Below are 24,320 nucleotides of genomic sequence, written 5' to 3' on the forward strand. Positions count from 1 at the left end.
TAATATATTTCACTCTTAAAAACAAACAGATCTCATTTATGGATATAAAAGTCTTTCCTCGAGCCCACATCTCTCACATCTCAGACCTATCATACTTTGTCGCAGATGCAAAATAATCTTTAAAAAAAGTATTTTTTTTAAAAAAGTAAAAAGAAGCCAGTCAGTTCCTGCTGGTATTTTACACATTGATAACTTGGCCACGCTCCAAGGGCAGGAACTCGGGATTTACAGAAAAATCTTAATTTGACCTCTAATTGATCTCAGGATGTGCCTGAGCAGTGGCCTTAAAGGGACAGGCCCGTCTCCATCTGAGCAGGCCAATGTCACAACTCTGCCCCAGGATCCAGACTCCCAAGCAACGCCATGGGAGATTGGCGTGTGTCTTTAAATAAGTTTTGAATCCGTCTCAGTCTTTCTCACTCTCAGCATATCCCCAACTGGCTGCAGCCAGATCAAAAAAAACAACCTCTGTTTGTCCGATATTGATTTTAATTAAACAGCCATCAATATTTACTGAGACATCAATTTAATGGAACTGAGGGAGCTTGTCTTGACTTTAAGCTGCAGCAGTTGTTCATATTGCTAAGCGTCCCTGGTATATGTAGGGCTGCCCTGGTATTTATTAGGACCCGATCAGAGCACATCCCCATGTGGAGTGTTCCAGCGATTTCCCTAAACCGCCCCGTGCAAAGTATCTCCAGGTTATTGATTTATTGTTGGAATAAGAGTCAGGAAGCTAGTTAAAGCACAGGGATAATGGCTCTCCTCCCCAGGCAGCCCAGGGCCAGAACTATCATCCATTATTCCCATTGGAAAAGAGAGTCATGAATGTGTGCAGCAATGCTTTGAGTTTCAGTTTTATTGTGAGAATGCAGCAGCGTCCTGAGAGGTGTAGGTGTTTGCTGATCAATCGGAGGGCTAGTTTCATTAAATGTATACGATGGAGGTATTTACAGCAGTTAAATTAATCTGGATGCTTACTGACAGGGTTAGGGTTTGTCCAGCTTGGGATGAATTGTTGCATATTTCTCTCTCTTTCCTGTTTTAATTTCCCTGTGACCTGTTATTCATAGAATCATAGAATCGTACAGCACAGGAGGAGACCATTCGGCCCATCGTGCCAGTGCCTGCTCTTTGAAAGAGCTCTCCAATTCGTCCCACTCCCCCGCTCTTTCCCCACAGCCCTGCAAATTTTTCCTTTTCAAGTATTTATCCAATTCCCTTTTGAAAGTTATTATTGAATCTGCTTCCACCGCCCTTTCAGGCAGCGCATTCCAGATCAGAACAACTCGCTGCGTGAAAAAAATTCTCCTCATCCCTCTCCCCCTCTGGATCTTTTGCCAATTGCCTTAAATCTGTGTCCTCTGGTTACTGACCCTCCTGCCACTGGAAACAGTTTCTCCCTATTTACTCTCTCAAAAACCCTCATGATTTTGAACACATCTATCAAATCTCCCCTTGACCTTCCCTGTTCTAAGGAGAACAATCCCAGCTTCTCCAGTCTCCCCATATAACTGAGATCCCAGCCGGGCAATGTCAGCTGTCAGGCTGGATTCCACACTGCAGTTGGTGGTGTGTTTAACGAGCAGTGAGATGCTGCAATGGGGAGAGGCTGAGATTGGTGATCCGAATGAGGAGATCAAATGGGCTGGAGGGTGTGTCCACTCCTCAACTGACCCGAACCCCCTCAATTCTACTGCTTTCATCCTTATTTCAATATTTCACGCAATTCTGTACAGGACGGGAGAGAGATTCAACCAGAATTCCACACAAACTATAAATCGATGTTTAGTTTCAAATTTAAAAGTCTCCGTAAAGTGAGAAAAAAATTTTCAATTTTTCATTAAAAATAAGCAAACATTCAGCCTCCTTCCCCTTTTTTTTAATGCGGGGAAAGAAAGCAAAGATTTTAAATCCCAGGCTTTGCTGAGGGTGATATTGGAGTGAAGGAAGATTTAACTGAGGCATTAATTTAATACTGAAATACCCGTTAATATCCCGACAGTAATATCTGGGCTTGAATGGAATATGATAAATCCTTAAAAAAAAAAGCAGGCACGATTTTCACACTGTCCCGTTTGATTTAATTATTGTCCTTGGGAGGGGGGGAGGGGAGGATGGAGCTTTTAATTCTGCACCAACACGAGCTGGTGGTGTTTTTTAGAGTTAAAGATGAAAATTAATATTTGTGAAAGTATATTTGGAGTGGAGGCGCTCGTTTATAAATGCAGTCCCGTCACTTGCTCAAAGCCTCTCTCCTTTCTCACTGTGTCATCATTTATTGACCATTTCCAATCCTTGGGCAGATTTGCTGATGCGGACACGGCTTGTTTCAATGGGAAGGCGGAGGGAGGGGGTGTGAGTTTGTGCGGTTCTTGTGTAAAGAGCTGCCGGGAGAGGGAGGGCAATGGGCGGGATCAGGTCTGCAGATTGACTCGGGCTCTTTACGTGTTGGGTACAAAAGGAGGCGGCGGCGCTTTGCAGAAGGAGTCGAAGCCCACTGCCTCCAGGATGAGCTACGCCACCGACTATTACCCCGGTTCGTACCGCAAGGTTTTGGGTCGGTTGAGCTCCGGCAGCCCGTCCAGGAGCTCCGGGATCAGGGTCTCCCTGTCCAAGAACATCGCCCCTTCCTCCTCCTCCTCCTCCAAGAGGACAAGCCGCTACCCCTCTCCCCCGGACCGCTTCGACCTGTCCCAGTGCACCGCCGTCAACAATGAGTTCAAAATCATCAGGACCAACGAGAAGGAACAGCTCCAGGGGCTCAACGACCGTTTCATCACTTACATCGAGAAGGTCCATCACCTGGAGCAGCAGAACAAGGTCCTGGAGGCCGAGGTGGTCCTCCTCAGGCAGAAACAGACCGAGCCATCCCGCCTCAACCAGGTGTACGAGCAGGAGATCCGAGACCTGAGGACCAGGGTGGAGGAGCTGAACCACGAGAAGAGCCAGGTCCAGCTGGACTGCGAGCACCTCGCCCATTGCCTGCACAAGCTCAAGGACAAGTACGAGGAGGAGCTCCGGCAGAGAGAGGAGGCTGAGTCCGCCCTCAAGACTTACAGGCAGGAGGTGGACGACGCCACCCTGGCCAGGCTGGAACAGGAGAAGAAGATCGAGTCCCTCCTGGATGAGATCTCCTTCATGAGGAAGATCCATGAAGAGGACTTGGCGGAATTGCAAGCGGTGCTGCAAGCGTCCCAGGTACTTTACACATTCATCCAGTCTTAATTTTTTTTAAAAAGCTGCAGTTAAAAATGTTGATGTGTCCAAAGTTAGTTAGAAATGTTGATTTCGTTCCACAATGCGATTGTATCCCTCCTCCATTGCCCTGATAGGATGCAGCGACACTGCAGTCTCCGCTTCTGCACCAATTCATTGATTTATGAAGATCCTGTCATTTAAAAATAAAACACAGGAGCGCTGGACCACTGGCGGGCCAGTGATGGAGAGGCTGCTGTTTCTAAAATCAAATATGCATTTTTTTTTTATTTTCAATATTTTTCACTATCAAAAAGTGTCCAGCCGAACACAATCGTGCTCAATAAGGGGAGAGATCCGCTTTATTTTTCGTTAACAACTTGTATCTTTCTCCAATTTTGATGCAATTCAGTAAAACGTTGATATTAAGAACGTTAACTGTGAATTGCATGAAATCATTTTTCATGGGTTCACTTTTACATTTCAGGCTGGTTCACTCGCCGTTTTATATTTTATACTAGGCGAAATTTTATATAAAAAGTCTGCTCAACAAAATGCTGTCACCTTAAATGAATTACTGTTTTAACAAGTAACAAATCAGGACACGTTCAGAATTAACCAGTAACTAGTTTGCGAAATATGATCTGGAACGCACTGTCTGAAAGGGCGGTGGAAGCAGATTCAATCGTAACTTTCAAAAGGGAATTGGATAAATACTTGAAAAGGAAAAATTTGCAGGGCTGTGGGAAAAGGGCAGGGGGGAGTGGGACTCATCGGACAGCTCTTTCAAAGTGCCAGCACAGGCACGATGGGCCGAATGTGCTGCATTCTATGATAATCTGTGCACACGCAGCAGGAACAGCTTGCAAACGGGGTGAAAGATGCCACCATCTCAAACACAACATCAAACATCGCCCGGTTGTTTTCTGGTCCTGGTGGAGTGAATCGCAAAGGTCCCACAACCTCTCTGTGTCCCGCCCTCTCCCATCTACTTGCTACAGATCCTGCAGGTTTAATGGCAGAGAATTCATTCTAAGTTATCATTGATGCTGAGTTTTTCTCTCCTCAGGGGTGAGGGATATCAGTGACTAACTGGGCGTGGGTGACATCTTACACTCAATATCACCATCAAGTATTCGCATTCCGGCAATGCACCTGCCCTAAACGCACAGCCCCCGTTCCGCTAGTGCGGCACCCCTGCTTCCTGGGGCAGCCACGCTCGCCTGCCTGAGTGAGACTGGCCAATTCAGTGCCGAATTCTCGCTCATATCCACCGGGGCACTGGCGCTCCCGAAATTAATTTTACTCACAGGGCCCAGTGTGGAGATTATCGTCCCACCCGACTGGGCTGGAAACAAAGGGGCACTTCTCGAATTGATTCCACCACCCGTTCTTCATCACCCGATCTGTCAAATGAAAGGACATCAATTTACCATGGGTCATCCCCACTGCAACCAGGTCAGATTGAATGGGGCAGCCAGCAATGCTCCTGGGCGCCTTCGCACTGTATGCATTTTGTTTTATAATTCTCCTCCTCTCCTGAAGGTGTTAGACCTTCCTGGAGTCGAGTTTCCCAGCCTGCATAGGTTTCACCCAAGGGACCATTCTCATGTATGAGTGCTAGTGGGCTATTCGACTATGGTGGGTCACCACAGTCAAGGCCATTCCTGTCTTGACCCAATCTCCCCACACCCACAGCTTCCAATGGGAGTCATTAAAGTACAATCAGGAGCCAACTGTCTCGGCCGAGGCCAGCTAAATCAGCACAGACCCTGAGTCAAACCTGGGACCGTCTAATCCTTATGGGCTTAGGGCCACACCATGCAATGCCTCCACCTTGTAATGTTCTTCAGATGTGATATGAAATCAAGACCCTGCCTCTTCTGGTGGAAAAGGTTGAGCATAAAAATCCCATGCCCGATTCAAGAGCAAATATTTCTCTTGGTGTCCTGGCCAACATTCTTCTCTCCATCAATAACAAAAACAAACCAGATGGAACATAAGAAATAGGAGCAGGAGTAGGCCATACGGCCCCTCGAGCCTGCTCCGCCATTCAATAAGATCATGGCTGATCCTCAACCTCAACTCCACTTTCCCGCCCGATCCCCATATTCCTTGATTCCCTTAGATTCGAAAATTTATTGATCTCAGCCTTGAATATATTCCATGACTCAGTATCCACAGCCCTCTGGGGTAGAGAATTCCAAAGATTCACAACCCTTTGAGTGAAGAAATTCCTCCTCATCTCAGTCCTAAATGTCTGACCCCTTATCCTGAGACTATGACCCCTAGTTCTAGACTCTCCAGTCAGGAGAAACAATCTCTCAGCATCGACCCTGGCAAACCCCCTCAGAATCTTATAAGTTTCAATGAGATCACCTCTCATTCTTCTAAATGATTGATTCATCTCATTGCTGTTTGTGTGACCTTGCTGGTACAGAATGACTGGCTCGCCTGTCAACCTAACAGTCAAAGTAATTCATTAAAGTACTTTGAGTCTGTAATTAGTGCTGTAAAAATACTGTTACTATTATTATGGTTACCAATTAGACTGTGGGGAGAGCAGGGACATGTTTTTTTCCATTTTCCAAGCAAAATTCTACAGTCCAGGCAATAAATGTTTCCAACAGACCCTTTACCATTGCTAAATTGACCTGGTGGGTTCATGCTTCAAGTTTACTTTATTTTTCCTCCAATTGTTTCGTCAAGGTGTCTGTGGAGATAGATGTGAGCAAGCCAGATCTGACAGCGGCTCTAAAGGAGATTAGGTCCCAGTACGACATCATAGCCTCTAAGAACCAGCAGACTGCGGAAGAGTGGTACAAATCCAAATTTAACAACTTCACGGAGAAGGCAGCGCGCAGTAATGAGGCGGCCCGAGCGGCCAGGGAGGAGGTTTTGGAGTATCGGCACCAGCTGCAGGCTCAGAACATTGAAATCGAAACCATCAAAAGCACCAACGACTCTCTGGGGAAACAACTGCAGGACATGGAGGAGAGACACAATGCAGAGATCAACAACCTGCAGGTAGTCACCGATTACTGAAGCGAGTCCCTCTCACCCATCACCCCTACCCTCACTGACCTACACGGGTTCCCCTTCCTTCAACTCCTCAGATGTAAAATTCTCTTCCTACTATTTAACTCAATTCACCGCCTCATGCCCCCATCTCTTGTAACCTCTTCCAACCCGATCGCTCCTTTCCCCACCCTGTGTTAACATAAGAACATAAGAAATAGGAGCAGGGGTAGGCCAATCGGCCCCTCGAGCCTGCTCCGCCATTCAATAAGATCATGGCTGATCTGATCCTAACCTCAAATCTAAATTCATGTCCAATTTCCTGCCCGCTCCCCGTAACCCCTAATTCCCTTTACTTCTAGGACACTGTCGATTTCTGTTTTAAATTTATTTAATGATGTAGCTTCCACAGCTTCCTGGGGCAGCAAATTCCACAGACCTACTACCCTCTGAGTGAAGAAGTTTCTCCTCATCTCAATTTTGAAAGAGCAGCCCCTTATTCTAAGATTATGCCCCCTAGTTCTCGTTTCACCCATCCTTGGGAACATCCTTACCGCATCCACCCGATCAAGCCCCTTCACAATCTTATATGTTTCAATAAGATCGCCTCTCATTCTTCTGAACTCCAATGAGTAGAGTCCCAATCTACTCAACCTCTCCTCATACGTCCGCCCCCTCATCCCCGGGATTAACCGAGTGAACCTTCTTTGTACTGCCTCGAGAGCAAGTATGTCTTTTCTTAAGTATGGACACCAAAACTGTATGTTCCTGGGACTGTACCCTCTTGTGCATCCTCCTTCACTTCAGCCGCCTAAGCCCCTCACTCTGGAATTCCCTCCCTAAATCCCTCAGTCTCTCCACCTCTCCCTCCTCCTTAAAACCCACCTCTATGACCAAACTTTGCCCTAATGTCTACTTCTTTGGATGGGAGTCAGTTTTTATCTGATTATGCTCCTGCCTTGGGACGTTTTTCTGTGTTAAAGACTCTTTATATAAATGCTCAGAAATGTGGAGGATAGTAACAGACTTCAGGAAGACAGAGACAGACTGGTGAAACGGGCAGACACATGGCAGATGAAATTTAACGCAGAGAAGTGTGAAGTGATGCACTTTGGTAGGAAGAATGAGGAGAGGCAATATAAACTAAATGGTACAATTTTAAAGGAGATGCAGGAACAGAGAGACCTGGGGGTGTATGCGCACAAATCTTTGAAGGTGGCAGGACAGGTTGAGAAAGCTAATAAAAAGTATACAGGATCCTAGGCTTTAATTATAGAGGCCTAGAGTACAAAAGCAAGGGAGTTATGCTAAACACTGGTCAGGCCGCACCTGAAGTATTGTGTTTAATTCTGGGCACCACACTTTAGGAAGGATGTCAAGGCCTTGGAGAGGGTGCAGAAGAGATTTCCTAGAATGGTACCAGGGATGAGGGACTTCAGTTATGTGGAGCAACTGGAGAAGCTGGGGGTGTTCGCCTTGGAACAGAGAAGGTTCAGGGGAGATTTGATCAAGGTGTTCAAAATCATGAATGGTTTTGACAGAGTAAATAAGGAGAAACTGTTTCCAGTGGCAGATGGGTCGGTAACCAGAGGACACAGATTTAATGTGATTGGCAAAAGAGACAGAGGTGACAATGAGGAAGCATTTTCTTTACACAGCAAGTAGTTATGATCTGGAATGCGCTGCCTGAAGGGGCGGTGGAAGGAGGTTCAATCTTAACTTTAAAAAGGGAATTGGATAAATACTTGAAGGGAAAAAATTTACTATGGAGAAAGAGCAGGGGAGTGGGACAAATTGGATTGCTCTTTCAAAGAGCTGGCACAGGCACGATGGGCTGAATGGCCTCCTCCTGTGCTGTACCTACTATGATACTATGAACTGCACCTTTGTAGGTGTCTTCAGTTAGAGAAACGCAAACCCTGCGCACTATTCCAGAATACATCAATCGGCCCTGATGATACAATTGTCCTCTTGGGGGGAGAAAGGATCTTGTGAAATGTTTAAGTTGTATTCCCGGTTTTTCTCTCTTGCTCGGGTAAGGCTCCACAAGTGCTTGCAACCTTCTGTAACCTTGCTCAACTAGCAGTTCTTCATGCGTGAGCCCAGCAGCGAGTGCAGTCACGCTATTCGATCTTGGAGGGCATCACACCTACCCGATTCTATGTTGATAAATGTTGAATTTCCTTAGTTTGTTCACGTTCTATTGAAGCTCCATTCACCACATTTACTTGTAAATCAAATCACTTCATGTAGTTCAACATGGGATGATGCTCATGATTATTCTTCCTGTTGGATCGGCCCCAGATTCTAATTGGAGTACGCCATTAAGCACAATGTGTGTTTCCCACTCAATTCAATCGAAGCAGTGGGGTTTTATTAAGAAAATCTGTAAACCACTGTGTGGTGAATCAAATGTCTCCACACTTCAGGAGCTCCATTCCAGGCAACAGAACTTGCAGTGCAATTTCTCAGTTCTCTTCAAAACCAAGTTCCACATATGCCTTTAACACATCTGGGGACACCCAAGCAAAACATCTGCCCCTGCATTGTACACGGTAGATGTGTGTATGCAATGTGCGTGCACATGTACACATTTCACTTTTTTTTCTCTTGCAACTAATAGTTTTTATGTCTCCTACATTACAAATCCAAAGGGAATTTGGCTGAAATGGGTACCAATGCATTGAGGTTGGGCATCTGATCGCAGTTTTTACTCATACGCCTGTGTGTTCGAATTGGCATTTACTCCTGAGCTGGGTGTGGTCATCACTGGGGTGGAGTGGAAGGTTGGAGATCACTCACTCATTTTAAAACAAATATAATCTCCATTTCCCACTGTAAATGGAGTTTAAATTGAAATCGAGCATTGTTCAGTGTCAGCTTGGCTCGGTTGGTAGCACTCTCCACTCTGGGTTCGAGAGTTGTGGGTTTAAGTCTCAGTCCAGGCCTTGATTACATCATCGAGACTGATATTTCACTGCTGTACTGTTGTTGTCATCTGTTGGATGAGGCATTAAATCGAGTCCCCGACTGCCTGTTGAGGTAGATATTAAAGATCCCATGGCAAAGAGCTTGGCATTGTCCTGGCCAACACATTCCTCTCAATGATCACAATAGACTGATAGTCACTCATCTCATCACACAATTTGCTGCACGTGAAGTGCTTGAGACATTCTGAAGAGACATGATAAATGCAGGGCCTTTCTTTACCCATTGGCCTTGGTTAAGATTCAGACGCTATCCAATCTTTCCATTTTGAATTGAAATGGCACCTGTTCTCCTTGAGCCCCATCCTCTGCATCAATGGTGTGTGCTCAGTGAAGTGCTGGGTGTTCTGTGCAATTCTTTTCCATTCAAGTTTTACCGATTCACATCATTCAGCACATATGGAAAACTAAAACTGTTAAACTGTAGCCCTGACTGTCCCACCTTTAAATTCAACAGGAGACCATCAACCAGTTTGAGAATGCTTTGAGAACAACAAAGAATGAAATGTCTTGCCACCTGAGAGAGTACCAAGACTTGCTCAATGCCAAGATGGCACTGGACATCGAAATAGCTGCCTACAGGTAAACCTTTGCTTTGAATGTAATAATGTCTCAATGTACTTACCATCCAAGCCGGCTGACTCTTGCGTTGTGCTTATGTGTAACATCAAGCATTTACCAGATGGAACTCGTTATTAGTTAACAGATTGAGCTGAAGCGGGGGGATGTTCACATACCCCTCAAATGGTTTTATGAAATCTGAGCACTCCTTCTTTTGAACAAATGTGCCTTAGATCTTTTGATAGAAACACAGAAACAACAGATGTGCTTCCAGAGCTGGTCAGTTCTGCAACTGATTAGTTAGGTTTGTGTTTCTAAATGTTCGCCGGGATGTTGCAATAAATAGTAGCAAAGTTATTGATCGACTGGCAGTGGACTTTGTGTTTTAGACTTTTTGTCGAATGAGACTTTTTTTCTTTTCATTTGCTTCATTTAAATTGTTAGATTATTGGAAGTAATAATATTTTTATTTGAATCTTATTGTGAAATTCATATTTGGAAAATAGACTTTTTCAAGTAGTTTTGTTTGGTTTGGCAAACTCATATATCGAAACCCCCCTCATAACCACCCTCCCAAAGAAAATCCTCCCTTCTCCACTGAGCTGTTGGGTCTCTGTGTGAATTACAAATAGAATCAGACAGCACAGAAGGAGGCCATTCGACCTATCGTGCCAGTACTGAGTAAGCGTTAAAACATATTTTATCCCCAAAAAACAGCAGAAACCCCACACAAAAATTGGAGTGTATTTTATTCAAATATAAAGTTTTGAATTTTAAATGTTATTTTTTTTTTTAAAAAGGAAACTACTGGAGAGTGAGGAGACTCGGCTGAACACAATAAGTGGCAGTACCCCAGCGTTCCTGAACCCCACCTACTGCTACCCCTCCACCATCTCATCTGGGATAAAGACCTTTTCTGCCACCAGCTTCAGGAAAACCACAGGAGGGGAAGGCATGGAGAAAACAGTCGCCTCCAAAAGGGATGTGAAGTCTTGGGAGGAGGAGGAGAAACCAGAAAAAATGCAGAGCAAGAATTAATTTTGTTTATCATCCAACCTGCTGTTCCTTCCCATTCCCAATCCCCTCGCCCCCGAAGAAAAAACATAGAAAACAGTTTCTAGCTAAAGTTTAGGGTATTTTACAGTCTTCACACTGCTTACAGGAGACAGTCAGGATTATTACAACATAACACTCCCAGAAGATTCCAGATATGTCCAACATCTTCAAATATATTATAGTTAGCTGTAATTAATCAATCACAATCATTTTATATTCAATTGCTCAGGTTAACAAACTAACCTGATGTATTCTTGTTTTAAATAATTATATATTTATAATTTGTTACCTTCAGTGATGTCCCTGAGCAATTGAATATAAAATGATTGTGATTGATTAATTACAGCTAACTATAATATATTTGAAGGTTATTTTTAATAAGTACGAAACTATTTATCGGTATCCTGGATATTTATTTATTTCTTTATTGCAGACAGTATTTATAACGTGATTTTATGTGACTGTTTGCCAATCACAGAAAAGAGAACCAAAGGCTGTTCTACATTTGAGGGAGTTCTCTCTCTTTGTTGACCTTTTGATTAGTACAAATACAACAACAACTTGCCTTTACACAGCACCTTTTAATGTAGGGAAACATCCCAAGGCACTTCACAGAAGTGTAATCAGACATTGTCATCAGTGTGGCCTAGATTCAAATCCAGCCCAAAACATATAGGCCATAAGAGATAGGAGCAGGAGTAGGCCATTCGGCCACTCGAGCCTGCTCCGCCATTTAATGAGATCATGGCTGATCTGATTTTTACCTCAACTCCACTTTCCCGCCTTTTCCCCATATCCTTTGACTCCCTCGCTGATCAAAAAGTTGTCTAACTCAGCCTTGAATGTATTCAATGACTCAGCATCCACAGCTTTTTGGGGTAAAGAATTCCAAAGATTCACGACCCTCTGGGAGAAGAAATTCCTCCTCATTTCTGTCTTAAATGGGTGACCCCTTATTCTGAGACTATGCCCCCTAGTTTTAGATTCCCCCATGAGGGGGTAACATCCTCTCAGCATCTACCCTATCGAGTCCCCTCAGAATCTTGTATGTTTCAATAAGATCTCCTCTCATTCTTCTAAACTCCAATGAGCATAGACCCAACCTGTTCAATCTTTCCTCATAAGACAACCCTTCCATACCCAGAATCAACCTAGTGAACCTTCTCTGAACTGCCTCCAATGCAAGTATGTCCTGCCTCAAATAAGGGCACCAGAACTGTATGCAGTGCTCCAGGTGTGGTCTCACCGGCACCCTGTACAGTTGTAGCATGACTTCCCTGCTTTTATACTCCATCCCCCTAGAAATAAAGGGCGATATTCCGTTTGCCTTCCGGATTACCTGCTGCCCCTGGATGTTGATAGGATGAACGTCAGCTTGTCTGCTGGCTGTAGGTCTCAGCTCACTTCCTAGTGGGCAAAGGCACATCACACTGTGGCTTTCTTATGGTCATTTCCTTCAGGGAGACCGCAGAATGGCTGCTGTGTAGATGGAGGAATCTCACCGGTGCACTGCGCTGAGGTATATTGTTGGAGCATGGTGGAGAGAGCCTAATTCTGCATCTGACTGTGCTACACCTGAACAAAGAGTACTTGATGTTGTCACTGAAATGAAACAAATGTTCTGTTCCCCAGCATTGACATCTTTCACCTTGATGAGCACAAAAATACATTCAAAAATATTTTTTTCAGAAGAATTGCAAAATATAGGGAGGCACAAAGAAAGAAAAATCAGAGGAAAATAGAAGGCTTATTGGGAGTGGTTATTTCCTGCCCCCAGATAGTGAGATCATTCGACCCGTCTGCTACGCACCAATGCAATCCAGTTGTTGCGTTATTGCATGTGGCTTATACCAGTCAAACCAATTGTTAAATATTTTTGCCATATTCCTTACTTCCCTGTTGCATATAAATACTTAATTTATGGTCAAAATCCCAGGTTACAAATGAACGGCCTGTACAGAAGCTGTAGTCTGCCTGTACTCTTGACCCTGGCTTGTTCTCCCTTCCCTCCTTCATTTTGGTCCGTGCTGCTCAAGGTCTCTCTTTACAGTGCCAGTTCTAACCAGGAATCATGCTTAAAATGCTGGCTGGTTATTTCTCTTTCAGATGACCAGCATTTTTTTTTGCTGTGGTTTCAGATTTCTGGCACTTGGGATTTTACTTTTTTTATCTCCACCATGCTGGGAAATATAAAATTAAGTAGATGTGACGGTGAAATAAGATTTCCAACCCAACCCAAAAAAAAGGTCAGTGGAAAAAGGGGGATGGATAATGTCTTTCTAAAACTGTAAAATTCCAAGGCGTCACTGAGCTGTAAAATGAAGTGAGGAACTCAGTTATTAACTTGTAATAATCTTGAGACTGTGATGCATGATGCTACTTAAAGCTTGTTTGTGAGGAACAGCAGTGGAATTTATTGCAGAGGAATACATGCCTTAAAACAAGTATAAAATCCAGCTCCATGGAATTGCGGCGTGCTTATAGTGATATCATAATCATTACATTTTCATGTAAACAGGAATCAATCTGACCCTGCAAGTGTTTAGCACATTGGAAAGTCCAACTACACAAAATCATTCAAATCACTGTATGGTTTCATCCTATCGCAATAAAAAAACATTCCATCTTCTGATGCCAAATAAAGCAATCCACAAAGGTTTGTTCTCTGGTGTTGTGTGTTTCATGCTAAGGTAGCTCGATGTGTTTCGATTTTAATATCTATTTATATTGTGATACAGACTGAAGATATGAGCCAGCTGATGTGTTTGTCTCGGGAAGTAGGGAACAGCTCCACACCTAAACGGCCAGCGGTGGGGCTTGCTGTCGGGGTCTCCGTTATGTCTAGACAAGGACGAGACGAGCCTTGAATTTTACAGTGTGATTTTCGCATCGCTAGCCTGCATTCCCTAGATTCGAAAAACATAAAGCACCAGTTTTGTGCTTCTGCATTCCCGCTGCCTCCAAATGCACCCTGTAGAACAAAAGTTGAATTTGGTGCACTTCATTTTACACAACCACTTCCACTGTATAATTCGGGTATTGAGAGACACAGAGCTCCAGCTAACGAGCCATTGCTCTGGGACATGTCATTGACAGCGCCTGAAAGTAAGCGCAGTCGAATCAAACAATGCATCTGACACCTAAAAATGCATCACGTGTGGAAGTGCATTAGAAAAATTAAATTCTAAAATGTCTAAAAATTAAATTAGAGCCAGATCTTTCAGGAGTGAGATTAGAAAACATTTCGACACACAAAGGGTGGTAGAAGTTTGGAACTCTCTTCCGCAAACGGCAATTGATACTAGCTCAATTGCTAAATTTAAATCTGAGATAGAGAGGTTTTTGGCAACCAAAGGTATTAAGGGATATGGGCCAAAGGCAGGTATATGGAGTTAGATCACAGATCAGCCATGATCTTATCAAATGGTGGAGCAGGCACGAGGGGCTGAATGGCCTACTCCTGTTCCGATGTTCCTAAAGGGTTTTGGATTGATAAAGTACAAGAGCAAAGCTCGCGAGTCACTGAACCCTAAAACATTGTTCCAACACTCCTGGCATCTTCCTTTTTACAACTCTCCCAGTGGAGTTTTACAATCAGGGTTCCAATCTTCCATTACAAATATTATCATGTGGGGCTGGGCTCCTGTCAGTGAGAGGGGTGATTTTCCAACATTATGACATTAGACAGTATTATAATCGGATCAATTGACAAGTCCAATGGCATTATTCATTATTAATTCTGGTCTCCACATTACAAAAAGAATATAGCTGTACTGGTGATGGTGCGAACAAGATTTACAAGGATAATACCAGAACTGAGAGGTTATATCTCGAAAATTAGGAAAGGGTTTGATCGGGTAGAGGTAGAGAAGATGTTTCCACTTGTGCGGGAGACCAGAACTAGAGGTTGTAAATACAAGAGAGTCACGAATAAATTCAATAGGGAATTCAGGAGAAACTTCTTTACCCAGAGAGTGGTGAGAATGTGGAACTCACTCCCACAAGGAGTAGTTGAGGTGAATAGTATAGATACATTTACTAGGAAGCTGGATAAACACATGAGGGAGAAAGGAATAGAAGGATATGCTGATAGGGTGAGATGAAGATGGGTGAGAGGAGGCTCGTGTGGAGCATGAACACTGGCATAGACCAGTTGGGCCGAATGGCCTGTTCCTGTGCTGTACTTTCCACATAATCGATTTCCACAGATCTCCCACTCCAGTTATATTATGCTAACATACTGGTATGGGGACTGGAGTCACGTATAGATCAGACTGGGTAAGGATGGCAGGTTTCCTTCTGTAAAGTACATTATTGCAGCATTGCAGCATTGACCATGCTACTGAATTCAGACATTCTCCTGATCATCCAATTCAGATTCTGTTGTTGCAAATTGAATCTCGACCCTCCACTGTTTATATTTTATCCGGTTTCCAATCCACTATCCCTGACCTGGGCCTGATTAATACAAGTGTTGGGCTTATAAAAGTGTAAAATATTTCTTCGGGCAGGCAGTATAATCGAGGTAGTTATGCTACTGGACCAGTGATCCAGAGAACGTGAGTTCAAATCACACCAAGGGCAGTTTGAGAAATTGAATTCTTTAAAAAGAATTCTGGAAATAAAAAGCTGGTCCCAGTTAAAGTGACCAAGAAGCTGCTGGTTTGTCATAAAAACCCAACTGGTTCACTAATGTACTTTACGGAAGGAAACCTGCCGTCCTTACCTGGTCTGATCTATACGTGACTCCAGTCCCCACACCAATCTGGTTGACTGTTAACTGCCCTCTGAAGCAGCCTAACAAGTAGCTCAGTTGTATCGAACCGCTACACTGCAGAGGTTCAGGAAGAAGGCCCACCACCACCCTCAGAGGTCAACTCGGGGTGGGCTTTAAATGCTGGTCTTGCCAGCGATGCCCACATCCCAAGGATGCATTTTTTTAATAATATTCACTGACATCACTCTTCAGTTCGATGCTTTAAAATTGGCGGTTCGCAGCATCGAGGAGCATGAGGGGTAATCTATGGGTGAGACCATACAATCACGTCAGTGGAGCCTCAGACTGACCAGTTACAGAGCTGAACCAGCAGAGACCTGCAGTCCTGATTGCAAAGCGCTTGTCCTGGCAACGTTTGGAAGGAATCAGGGACTGTAATAAAATAATTTCAACACATTATTCAAGCAAGGGCTGGAAATTTACAGAATAAATGAATCACACACACAGAAGGAGGCCATTCAGCCAATTGTGCCTGTGCTGGCTCTTTGAAAGAGCTATCCCACTCCCCTGCTCTTTCCCCATAGCCCTGAAAAAATTCCCCCTTCAAGTGTTTATCTAATCATCTTTTGAAAGTTATTATTGAATCGGCTTCCACCGCCCTTTCAGGCAGTGAATTCCAGATCATAACAACTCGCTGCGTAAAAAAATTCTCCTCATCTCCCCCCTGGTTCTTTTGCCAATTATCTTAAATCTGTGTCCTCTGGTTACCGACCCTCCTGCCAGTGGAAGCAGTTTAGAGTCATAGAGTCATAGAGTTATACAGCACGGATAGAGGCCCTTCGGCCCATCGTGTCCGCGCCGGCCATCAAGCCCTGTCTACTCTAATCCCATATTCCAGCATTTGGTCCATAGCCTTGTATGCTATGGCATTTCAAGTGCTCATCCAAATGCTTCTTGAATGTTGTGAGGGTTCCTGCCTCCACAACCCTTTCAGGCAGTGAGTTCCAGACTCCAACCACCCTCTGGGTGAAAAAGTTCTTTCTCAAATCCCCTCTAAACCTCCCGCCTTTTACCTTGAATCTATGTCCCCTTGTTATAGAACCCTCAACGAAGGGAAAAAGCTCCTTAGTATCCATCCTATCTGTGCCCCTCATAATTTTGTACACCTCAATCATGTCCCCCCTCAGCCTCCTCTGCTCCAAGGAAAACAAACCCAATCTTCCCAGTCTCTCATCATAGCTGAAGCGCTCCAGCCCTGGTAACATCCTGGTGAATCTCCTCTGCACCCTCTCCAAAGCGATCACATCCTTCCTGTAGTGTGGCGACCAGAACTGCACACAGTACTCCAGCTGTGGCCTAACCAGTGTTTTATACAGCTCCATCATAACCTCCTTGCTCTTATATTCTATGCCTCGGCTAATAAAGGCAAGTATCCCATATGCCTTCTTTACCACCTTATCTACCTGTTCCGCCGCCTTCAGGGATCTGTGAACTTGCACACCAAGATCCCTCTGACCCTCTGTCTTGCCTAGGGTCCTCCCATTCATTGTGTATTCCCTTGCCTTGTTAGTCCCTCCAAAGTGCATCACCTCGCACTTTTCCGGGTTAAATTCCATTTGCCACTGTTCCGCCCATCTGACCAACCCATCTATATCGTCCTGCAGACTGAGGCTATCCTCCTCGCTATTTACCACCCTACCAATTTTTGTATCATCAGCGAACTTACTGATCATACCTTTTACATTCATATCCAAGTCGTTAATGTAGACCACAAACAGCAAGGGCCCCAGCACAGATCCCTGTGGTACCCCACTGGCCACAGGCTTCCAGTCACAAAAACAACCTTCGACCATCACCCTCTGCCTTCTGCCACTAAGCCAGTTTTGTATCCAAAGTTTCTCCTATGAAAACCAGTCATAATTTTGAACACCTCTATTAAATCTCCCCTTAATCTTCTCTGTTCTAAGGAGAACAATCCCAGCTTCTCCAGTCTCTCCATGTAACTGAAGTCCCTCGTTCCGGGTACCGTTTTGGTAAATCTCCTCTGCATCCTCTCCAAGGCCTTGACGTCCTTCCTAAAGTGTGGTGCCCAGAATTGGACACAATACTCCAGCTGGGACTTAACCAGTGATTTATAAAGGTAGAGCATAACTTCCGTGCTTTTGTGATAATGATGCTTTTATATGAAGGCTGAATGCACATATCAAGTTCCACTCTCCATCATTTTACAATGGCCTGTTTAACGCCTCTGTTAAAATAATGTTGAGGAATTTGAAAAGAACATATTTATTTTTCGTACGATAACATTGCTGACTAAAGTTTTGTGATTTTAATTATTCAATAGTCTTGGAAATTCCCTTACCGGTATCGCTGTGGCTCAGTGCGTATCACTCTTGCCTCTTAATCTAGAAGGTTATAGGTTCAAATCTCACTCCAGAGACTTGAATATAAAATCTGGTTCTAAATGCAATGCTGAGAGAATGCTGCACTATCAGGGGAGGTGGATCGCTGGATCAAAATCCTGGAACCCCCGACCTAACGCCACACGGACTGCAGCGGTTCAAGAAGGCGGCTCACCACCACCTTCTCGAGGGCAATTAGGGATGGGCAATAAATGCCGGCCTCGCCAGCGACGCCCACATCCCATGAACAAATTTTAAAAACTGAGGCCCTGTTTGCCATCCCATCAGATGGATGTAAAACATCCCACAGCACTGTTTCAGAGAACAGCAACAGAGTTCTCCATGGCCAATATTTATTTCTCCACCAACATGACTAGAAACAGATCAACTGGTCATTATTGTGTGTGTGGGATCTTGCTGTGTGCAAATTGGCTGCTATATTTCCTACATTACAACAGTGACTACATTTCAAAAGTACTTCAATGGCTATAAAGTGCTTTGGGACTTCCTGAGGTTGTGAGAAGTGCCATAAAACTGCAAGTTCTTTCTACAGGCATGGTAGAAAAATTGAGTAAAAGGAAAACCAGCAGCTGACTGTGGATGGACCAAAGGCACCCAGGTTAACGGCTGGTCTGGTATAAGCAGAGTAGACTTTCGATTTGGAAAAATCCGGCATTGGTTTTCTGGACTAATGTCAGTTTGACTAACTGCTACTCTTCATGTGTGAGCATAAATGATACTTAAGAAAAGACATACTTGCTCTCGAGGCAGTACAAAGAAGGTTCACTCGGTTAATCCCGGGGATGAGGGGGTGGACATATGAGGAGAGGTTGAGTAGATTGGGACTCTACTCATTGGAGTTCAGAAGAATGAGAGGCGATCTTATTGAAACATATAAGATTGTGAAGGGGCTTGATCGGGTGGATGCGGTAAGGATGTTCCCAAGGATGGGTGAAACTAGAACTAGAGGGCACAATCTTAGAATAAGGGGCTGCTCTTTCAAAACTGAGATGAGGAGAAACTTCTTCACTCAGAGGGTGGTGGGTCTGTGGAATTTGCTGCCCCAGGAAGCTGTGGAAGCTACATCATTAAATAAATTTAAAACAGAAATAGACAGTTTCCGAGAAGTAAAGGGAATTAGGGATTATGGGGAGCGGGCAGGAAATTGGACATGAATTTAGATTTGAGGTTAGGATCAGATCAGCCATGATCTTATTGAATGGCGGAGCAGGCTCGAGGGGCCGATTGGCCGACTCCTGCTCCTATTTCTTATGTTCTTATGAGTATTGGCAAAGGGGTATCATAGCTGCGTCTGATCTTGTCTTTAGCTGATATCCGCACTCATGCACCTTCAGGAATCAATGGATCTGGAATGCGCTGCCTGAAAGGGTGGTAGAAGCAGATTCAACAGTGACTTTCAAAAGGGAATTGGATATATAATTAAAAAGGAAAAATGTGCAGGGCTATGGGGAAAGAGCAGGGGGGTGGGACTAACTGGTAGCTCTTTCAGAGCCGGCACAGGCACGATCAGAAGTTGGAACCCTCCCTCGTCCAAAGGCACATGGCGAGAAGGGTTAAGTCGCATAAATTTAAATAAGTTAAAAGTAAATTTAGAACAGAACACGGTCGGTAATCAGAGGTCACAGATTTAAGATAATTGGAAAAGAACCAAAGAGGAGAATATTTTATTTTGCAATGAATTATTATGACCTGGAATGCTCTGCCTGAAAGGGTGGTGGAAGCAGATTCAATCATAACTTTCAAAAGGGAATCGGATAAATACTTGAAAAGGAAAAATTTGCAGGGCTATGGAGAAAGAGCAGGGGAGTGGGACTAATTGGATAGCTCTTTCAGAGGGCTGGCACAGGCACGATGGGCTGAATGGCCTCCTTCCGTACTGTGTGATGCTATGATATTAGAAAGAACTCCTTCACCCAAAGTGTAATAAATGTTTGGAATATTCTGCCAGCCATGGTAGTCAGGGCTGAGACATTGTTCGATGGGAGAGTACGAGAGGGACAAGTTGGGACAAGTCAACTTTTTGTATCCGTGACTGTTTTGAACTTGCTGAAAAGTGAAGGAAAACATGGCAGAGAGAGTACAATCCTAACGTTTGAACGTTTCACAGATAAAATGTCACTTCCAATTAGAATTTTATGGATTTACCTGAAATATTCTATCACTGGATGAATGAGAATGAGTTTGGTGCATGGCATGTTTTATGCCTGGATCAGAACTGTAGCTGGATCAAACATGTGTTTACCTGGAGGTAATGCTGTGCCAGTAATTACTGAGAAAAATAAAATGGCATTTCATTACGATTTGTTTAGATCAGAGTTTTGCATACGTGACTGTGTATTTGAATAATTGTGCTTTACTCATTACTCATCACCACATCTCGTACACAAACTCATTTTTTCCCAGGATGTGTGGAACTCCTCACCCTCCCTCAGTCTTCCCTTCCTCCTACAATCTATAGACTAATTGTTACTACCTGGTCACATTGCTGGCCTCCTGCACTGCATGCCTTGGTCCCTCACTCAGGTTTCACAGTTCTTAAAAAAATCTGGTGCACCCATCAATGCAATTGTACCTCTTAACCTTGTAAGAAATCACATTGAGATACCCTGTTCCATATGATTTTTTAAAAAAGATTTACAGTGACGTTAACCTCAGATTCACCCCACTCCTTCAGATGTCTCAGCATTGCTGTTCCTGTCATTATAAAGAGCCTGCCGGCGAACTGGTGCGGGAACTATTTATGGAACAGAACGCCCTTTTGGAATACAAAAAGGTTCGTCTAGAGTGGATTGCAAGTCTGCAGCAATCAGCAGTGTGCTGTTTAACAGATTAACTGTGATGTCACCCCTTCTGCTGCATCAAATTAAGAAGTTTGATGAAATTATCAGTCAGAATAGATAAGTCCTGTTTGACCGAGACCGCTGTAAAACCCTGCAACAAACACACATCCTCAGGCCTCCTCCTCCTCCTCCCTTCAGGGCTCCCTGGCTCATCCCCACATACATTGGGTGTTAACACCCGCTCGTTATATAACAATACAATGTGTATTACACAGTATAATATTCCCCTCGTTATATAACAATACATTGTGTATTACACAGTATAATATTCCCCTCGTTATATAACAATACATTGTGTATTACACAGTATAATATTCCCCTCCTTATATAACAATACATTGTGTATTACACAGTATAATATTCCCCTCGTTATATAATAATACATTGTGTATTACACAGTATAATATTCCCCTCATTATATAATAATACATTGTGTATTACACAGTATAATATTCCCCTCGTTATATAATAATACATTGTGTATTACACAGTATAATATTCCCCTCGTTATATAACAATACATTGTGTATTACACAGTATAATATTCCCCTCGTTATATAATAATACATTGTGTATTACACAGTATAATATTCCCCTCATTATATAATAATACATTGTGTATTACACAGTATAATATTCCCCTCGTTATATAATAATACATTGTGTATTACACAGTATAATATTCCCCTCGTTATATAACAATACATTGTGTATTACACAGTATAATATTCCCCTCGTTATATAATAATACATTGTGTATTACACAGTATAATATTCCCCTCGTTATATAATAATACATTGTGTATTACACAGTATAATATTCCCCTCATTATATAATAATACATTGTGTATTACACAGTATAATATTCCCCTCATTATATAATAATACACTGTGTATTACATGGTATAATATTCCCCTCGTTATATAATGATACATTGTGTATTACACAGTATAATATTCCCCTCATTATGAATCAAGCAATCCTTCGATTTCTCATGAGAAGCCCCATGGGAGATCCATTAGTATGTTCACTAAGTAAAATAAATTCTGTTAAATTTATTCTGATACAAAAATGTTAGAACATTTTAATGCATGTTCGAGATAACTCATTGTTTTTCATCTGATTTTATATCAACTTGACTGCACTGAGTTCCAGGCACATTTCTTTGTTTTGTTTTGCCTGTGATGTGGTTAGACTTTGAATAAAATCCATTCTCAGATACAAGCACACAGTGCTAGACTTCAATAGCAGTCTCTAACACAGGGTGCAAAGACTCCAAAGATGTCAATTTCTAGGAAGTTGTCTCATTGAGAATTGTCACACAGCTACGTGGAAACAGTCTGCCAAAATGATTTTTTTCCTCCGGTCTTCTCCCCTCGGGACGGAGTTATGGTTCCACAAACAATGTCAGCCGACCTGGACCTCTCTGAAATGTCCATTCTACCTGCATGCCCTGAGACAGTGAGCTTTGGCATTATAGCCGTTCCTGATCCTGCTTTCACTTGACATTTACAGATGCAAACTTTGCAGTGTGGGTCAGTGAATAGCGATCAGGGGCAGGAACCCTGGCCCAAGAAGGCATAATTGTAGCAGCCTTCCTTCTCTCCCAGCTGAGATTAACGAACGCAGCACAAACTAAGAATTGAACTGGGACCTTATAATGTCTTTGCCTCAAACATCAATTGGGTGGTGCCTTTGCCTACCAGACCTCTGGGGAGTTGAGAAGATATGTTCACTACCAGACTTAAAGGGGATCTCCACCTCTTTTTTTCAAAATGTACACACTACTAGCCATTCCTGGACCAAGAGCATTGTAACAGCACATACCGTACGGCCGTGTACAATGGTAACAGCACATACCGTACGGCCGTGTACAATGGTAACAGCACATACCGTACGGCCGTGTACAATGGTAACAGCACATACCGTACGGCCGTGTACAATGGTAACAGCACATACCGTACGGCCGTGTACAATGGTAACAGCACATACCGTACGGCCGTGTACAATGGTAACAGCACATACCGTACGGCCGTGTACAATGGTAACAGCACATACCGTACGGCCGTGTACAATGGTAACAGCACATACCGTACGGCCGTGTACAATGGTAACAGCACATACCGTACGGCCGTGTACAATGGTAACAGCACATACCGTACGGCCGTGTACAATGGTAACAGCACATACCGTACGGCCGTGTACAATGGTAACAGCACATACCGTACGGCCGTGTACAATGGTAACAGCACATACCGTACGGCCGTGTACAATGGTAACAGCACATACCGTACGGCCGTGTACAATGGTAACAGCACATACCGTTAGGCCGTGTACAATGGTAACAGCACATACCGTTAGGCTGTGTACAATAGTAATAGCACATACCGATAGGCTATGTACAACGGTAATAGCACATACCAATAGGCTATGTACAACGGTAATAGCACATACCAATAGGCTATGTACAACGGTAATAGCACATACAATAGGCTATGTACAACGGTAATAACACATGCTGTCCATGTACAATGGTAATGACATGTACTCTCCATGTCCATTAGTACATATCATAAGGCCTTGTCCAATGGTAAGAGCATGTGCTGTAATGCTGTGTTTAATGGTGTTTGTGACTTTACAACAGTGACGACATTTCTGAAGGAGGCACTTTGGGACATCTTGAGGATGTGAAAGGTGCTATAGAATTGCAAGCTCTTTTTTTATTAGCACATGCCCTAAGGCCACATCCAATGGTTCTCCATTATCAGTTGTGAAGACATGTGCAAAAAGTTGGGGGAGTGGTGGGTTCGGGGTCCCTCACTCTGTAATTCTCCACGTTCCCGGGGGTAAGCTCTAATCTCTGGAGTCCTGCTTGTGGAACTTTTAACATTCCTTTGCCTTTTGAGCCAATATCTAGTTGCGACTTGGTGAAACTGAAATTAACCAGCAGTGCGGATAAGAGTGGGCAATTGCTGAGCTGCATACAAAGCCAATGGTAATTTATAGCTTTCATTAATTCATCTTGCTGTGTGTTTATGATGATTCCAATGAACAATAAATGAGCATTTAATAACAATTGACGCTGTGCTTCTCTCATAGCACAAGGCAAATAATCAGCACCGACACAAAGGCGGGTGTGATCAGCTATTTTATTTTAAACAAGCAATTATTTCAGCTTCTCTCAAGCACCCTTCATGCCTGTTGACCTTGAAACAGACTCTCCTGGTTTTTTCTCCACATGCAGTTTCTTGCACAAGTAAATTTGTCATTGTGACTCGACAGCTGTGCTCATCGTGATCCAAGACTGGCTGTGGACATCCCTCAAGGAACATAAAACAGCAGCAGACATGCTATATTTGGAAGCCTTTATAGAGGCCATCTCAGAGTGATTGATTTGAAGTGTAGCCCAGGACCATGGTATAAAGATCCACGTGAGCTGCATGTACCAGATGTGAATGAACTATCAGCTTATACCAAATAGGGTAGATTTTCCACTTGGTTAGGCCCAATTAATGAAA

At 43.5% G+C, this 24,320-nt stretch overlaps 1 protein-coding gene across 1 annotated transcript; it reads left to right on the forward strand.

Annotated features, from left to right (window-relative positions):
- The first annotated feature begins 2,511 nt into the window (after positions 1-2,511).
- Positions 2,512-24,191, forward strand: LOC137336046 (low molecular weight neuronal intermediate filament-like). The gene is made up of 6 exons (XM_068001548.1): positions 2,512-3,201; positions 5,908-6,225; positions 9,661-9,785; positions 10,565-10,748; positions 22,594-23,110; positions 24,085-24,191. Exons 1-6 carry the CDS (start codon positions 2,512-2,514, stop codon positions 24,189-24,191), a joined length of 1,941 nt encoding a protein of 646 aa, XP_067857649.1.
- The last annotated feature ends 129 nt before the right edge of the window (positions 24,192-24,320 follow it).

Source organism: Heptranchias perlo, chromosome 20 (assembly GCF_035084215.1).
Source record: "Heptranchias perlo isolate sHepPer1 chromosome 20, sHepPer1.hap1, whole genome shotgun sequence".
In the NCBI taxonomy this organism is placed as follows: Eukaryota; Metazoa; Chordata; class Chondrichthyes; order Hexanchiformes; family Hexanchidae; genus Heptranchias; species Heptranchias perlo.